Source organism: Hipposideros armiger, unplaced genomic scaffold (genome assembly GCF_001890085.2).
Source record: "Hipposideros armiger isolate ML-2016 unplaced genomic scaffold, ASM189008v1 scaffold_385, whole genome shotgun sequence".
Taxonomy (NCBI): Eukaryota; Metazoa; Chordata; class Mammalia; order Chiroptera; family Hipposideridae; genus Hipposideros; species Hipposideros armiger.
In genome coordinates, this window is record NW_017731735.1 from 530208 (window position 1) to 535055 (window position 4848).

The following is a 4848-nucleotide window of genomic DNA, read 5'->3' on the forward strand; positions in this document are numbered from 1 at the left end:
TTTCTAAATTCCCTTTACACTTGGTCAGCATGTCCGCTGGTCTAGGTTGCTCACCTAATAGGGTGGCCCAGGCCTTCATCCCTGAGGGTTCTGATCTCCTAGTAACCATGCTCTTTTTAGGCTATGGTTCCTAATTACCAAAGTAGGAAAGGGGTGAAGAAAAGTGAGGACATTTAATGAAAGTTTCGTGCTGTAAATTTTCTTTTTTGATATTCTTTATTGTTTCACACTCTGACAATATTGAACTTAAAGTGTGTACTTGGGAGCACAGGCTCATCATTTATAGAGGTGTCCCAACATGGTGGCCCCAGAGCCACAGGGGGTTTCCACACCGAGAGGCAAGCCTCTGAGCTCATGTTCTTCAGAGGCAAGGGGAGAAGCCAGCCACCACGATGTTCTCGCCTGTGATGTAGCTGGCATCTGGAGAGCACAGGAAGGACACGAGACCTGCACAGTCCTCTGGACGCCCAATCCTGGATGGAAAAAGAAGGTGGGGCCGAGAGTGATGACACCTCCCCATGAGCCCTCATCTCCTGTGGGATGCTGTGAAGTCAAGACCCCAATGGGGATGAGCGAAGGGCTGCAAGTGAAGATATATGGGTTCTGCAGTGACTTTTACTCATCTCATGGCTCAGATCTCAGGAAGAGGAATGGGTAATAGCCTGCAGAGGGAATGGCATGTGATCTTTTATCTATCATGAAGGTTCTAAGGTTACACTGGTCCAGATCTACAAAGGACACAGCCTCACCCACAACCTACCTCTGTATTTTATAGGCTGTCTTCATCGTTTGCTGAAGGTCTTGATCCTTTATTAGCTAAAGGAAAAGTCAAAGGGTTAGTGCTGCTCATATTGATGGAGTCACACAGGTTCCACATTGTGCAGACTTTTGTGGAGGGGGTTCTGGGGGACACTCTGGGCTGGTCCTATACAGAGGACTGATAAAGCTGCTGATCCTAAAGGCTGTGGACCACAGTGTCAGAACAAGAGTCCACAGGTTTAGGAACAAGAGTCCAGGTCTCTGTGGGGCATGGCCTGGTAGGGGAAGGTACCCTAGTGTTCAGTAAGGCAGGAACAGGAATTGTCATTTGTCCTCACCACTTGGCTGAAGGGTGTGTCAATGAGTCCTGGCACCAGGCAGTTCACCCGGATGTTTTTTGGTGCCAACTCCATTGACAAGGTCTTGGTGAGTCCCAGAATGGCAGTTTTACTGACATTGTAGGCCCCTAGTTTCTGTGAACAAAAAGGGAAGTAGATGGCATATACAGTAACTGGGGAGGAAAATTTCAACTGGATTTCTAAGCCTGTGCCTAGAAATACATCTCTTCAGTAGCAAGTGCAGAGATTAGTGACAATGTCATAAAGAAAGGGTAAAAGGCTGCCATGTGTGTCCTTTCTGGAGAAGGGAGATCTGAGATACTCGTTGATCAAATGTGCATGTAGGTGTGCCCCTCCTAGAAATGGCCTATCTTGGGATCTTCCCGGACCTCTGCTTTTCTTGGCAAATGGGGCTACGTCTTTTCTTTTAATCTACAGCCATAGAAATTCATACTTACAGGTTCTGGGAGGTACACCCCAATGGAGGAAATCAGAACCACAGAGCCTTCCCTAAAAAGAGAACGGTGGGGGTAAATACAGATGGAGCCACATAAAAATGGAGCAAATTCACACTTGTGGGCATGAACAGAAGTGGAGACCTTGGACCACGAAACTGAGAAAAAAGAGTTTAAGTCTAGATTAGAGCCCTCCTCGGCCTTCCTCCAGCCTGTCTCCTCTGTCCTAGAGCATCCTGAGGGCCAGGACCCACTTTGTTTTCATGCCACACTTGGGCACTCAATGTCCATTAAGGAGTACTAATTTGGACACTTTTTTGAAATATAGCCAACATTTTCCTTTATTCTAGACCATTGTTCTCTTTTCTGGATTTGAGGGTGTCTATACCAGGCATGCTTAGGAGTACTATTTGTTTTTTGGGTTTTTTTTGACTGAGCCATCCTGCTACCTGTTGGCAGCTCAGCGGCTGCTCAGCTAGGGCTGGACTCGAACCGCTGTTGCTCAGAGCTCAAACGCTTAGGAGTACTATTAAAAGTACAGTAATACCTTGGTTTGCAAGCATGATTCTTTCTGGAAACCAATTACTAGTATTGAAAGACATTACTTGTTTACCATGTTAAAATGTATTAGAAATGTTTGCTTGTCTCACGGAACACTCACAAACCAAGTTACTTGCAATCCAAGGTGTTACTGTATTTCCCAGTGGATCCTCTGGAATCTCAATCCCAGAAGCTCCACGTTCCCTCACAACCTTGCTCCCAAATCCTCTGGAAGTTTTCCTCAAGGATCCTCAGTGCTTAATCACTTATCAAGTTTAATAACCCTTGTTCAGACCTCACCTCTCTACACTCCAGTTTCCTGTCACACCAAAGACTGTAGACTAAAATTTCCTTTCTGGATCCTGTTTGGTCCTCTTGAGAAATCTGCACTCCTGCCTCTCTTTTTCCTTCTACCTACTCATTCTCTTTCCCCTGGTGCCTTTTCTATCTAGGCCTGTGAATCAAGATGCCTTCTTTGTCCCTCAGGTGTTTTCTCTTAATGCTCTCTTTGAATTTAGAAAGAAGATAAACTATGTCTAAAATAATTATAACAAACAATCATATGATTTTCACCCTTGCTTCCTGAATATAGACAAAATTCCTATCACAATATTCAAGGCTGTCCCTAATTTAGCAACATCCTGCTTGTCCAGCCTTGTCTCTAACCTCTTCCCTACATTCACTCATAGTTTTTTTTTTCCAAGATTTTTATTGGGGAATTGGGGGATGGGAACAGCGCTGGGGAATTGGGGGAAGGGGAACAGACAAGTTGCTGTCCTTTTTTTCTTCAGTCTAGTTGTGGAGGACGTTGCTTCACTGATCCAAGTTGGCACCATCATTGCACTCTTCCCGGGCGAGGCAGATTAGTCGCCGGCTTCTGGACGGCCGCTTACTGCGGCTGCTGGCCGCTCATGCTGGCTGCTGGCTACACACGGTAGCCCATGGCAACCCACTGCAGCAGGGGACTGCAGCCTACGCCGTCACTGGCGACTCACAGCAGCCCAGCTCCAGGTTGAGCTGTTGTTCAGCATCTTAGCTGTAGAGGGCAGTGTCACTGGCCCTCATATGTGGGATCCGAACAGGGGCCCTCTGACGTCCCAAGCCAGCTCTTAACCAACGCGCCACTCGGCCGGCCCCATTCACCCATAGTTTTATAGGTTGTTGTGTGCAACACACACAGAGAAGGAATTATGGTGGAAGATGAGGGAGGACATGGCTGGTCCAAGACTTAAGAAGTGTGAGAGATAAGAGTTGAGTGTGACTGAGAAACTCCACTACACTTGTTATGGGAAGGCTGCAGGGTACCTCAGGTTCATCAACCTGGACTTTTGTACCCTGACTTGCTGCAGCCCAAGAGAGGCCACTTCTAGTTCCCCAATTCCAGGACAGTTGTGGGAACTCCGGGACTTCCTGTCATGAGGATACCACTTCTCTCTTCCATTAGAGTCCCTGCCTTATTTCTGGGTGCTCTAGAAACTGGGGAATACTGTAAGAAGATAATTTTTTTCTCTTTGGTGATCTAGAAATATGAAGTCAAACTTTCACTATCCTAGAGGGATCACTTGCATTTCTCTGATTCCAGGACAGCTGTGGGGCCTCTGGGCCTTTCTGGCTGTAGATCCCTGTCCTTCTTCCAGTAGAGTCCTCCCCAGACTCCCTGGGAAGTCTAGATATGTGAGAATGACATTAATGGGTAGAATTCTTTTGTTTGTTTAGCTGACTCAGAGTCTGAAAGTCAAACTCACTTCTCTTAGATTATTGGCTCAACAGAGCCTGTTGCCCAGAGGGAAGGTCTAACTCAACACCTCGCCCCTCTCACTCTAGCTCTTCTGCTCCATATTTGACACCAAATGTCTTCCTCCCTACCCCTTCCCTACCCTTACCCCCTGCTTTCCATGTAGGGCAGCAGCTGGCTCAGAAGCAGGGCTGGGGCCTTCACGTTCACGCTCAGGATCTGAAATCAGAGCAAATGAGGGTGGGGGAGGGGAGAATTCAGTCCAGTGCCTGTTCTCACTAAATTAACAAATATACCAAATTAGAACGTGGCATGATGGCTTCTGACAATAGGAAGTGGGGAGAGTGCTGGTTTTCTTTGACATATATGGTGGGGAGGCATCCTGAAGATGCAGGAATATGAGGATCAGGCTGACTCTGTAGGCAGAAGACCCCAGAGTCTGCAAGATGTCACCCCATTTCTCCAAGGGTACTAGTTGCAAAAGGATGTTCCATCCAGATCTGAAGAGGCATCAACCAGCTGAATCTGGGGAAGACTGGTGTTATTGGGTTGTCGGAAAAGTCATGATGCATTTTTGCAACGAAAAACAGAAAAAATGTATCATGACTTTTCCGACAACCCAATATAATCTAAATTGTTTACCCCCCAAATTTCTATATCAAAACCCTAATACCTAGCACCTCAGAATTAGACCTTATTTGGAAATAAGGTCATTGCAGATGTAGTTAAGTTGAGATCATAGGATGGGCCCTAATTCAAAATAAATAATGTCCTAAAAAAAGGGGAAGTTTTAGTTTCCTCCCCAGTTACTGTATATGCCATCTACTTCCCTTTCTGTTCACAGAAACTAGGGGCCTACAATGTCAGTAAAACGGCCATTCTGGGACTCACCAAGACCTTGTCATTGGAGTTGGCACCAAAAAACATCCGGGTGAACTGCCTGGTGCCAGGACTCATTGACACACCCTTCAGCCAAGTGGTGAGGACAAATGACAATTCCTGTTCCTGCCTTACTGAACAC

The 4848-nt window shown here is 46.5% G+C and overlaps 1 protein-coding gene across 2 annotated transcripts in view; it reads right to left on the minus strand.

Annotated features, from left to right (window-relative positions):
* Window positions 1-193: 193 nt before the first annotated feature.
* LOC109393604 (dehydrogenase/reductase SDR family member 2, mitochondrial-like) overlaps window positions 194-4848 on the minus strand; it is a 6596-nt gene continuing 1941 nt past the window's right edge. The window contains exons 4-8 of one of the 2 annotated variants that reach the window (XM_019663007.1): window positions 3976-4046; window positions 1556-1607; window positions 1098-1232; window positions 761-816; window positions 194-473 (exon numbers count right to left, since the gene is read on the minus strand). In XM_019663007.1, the coding sequence (XP_019518552.1) occupies window positions 362-473; window positions 761-816; window positions 1098-1232; window positions 1556-1607; window positions 3976-4046 (426 nt within the window). In that variant the 3' untranslated portion in view covers window positions 194-361. The other variant, XM_019663008.1, reaches the window with a different exon arrangement.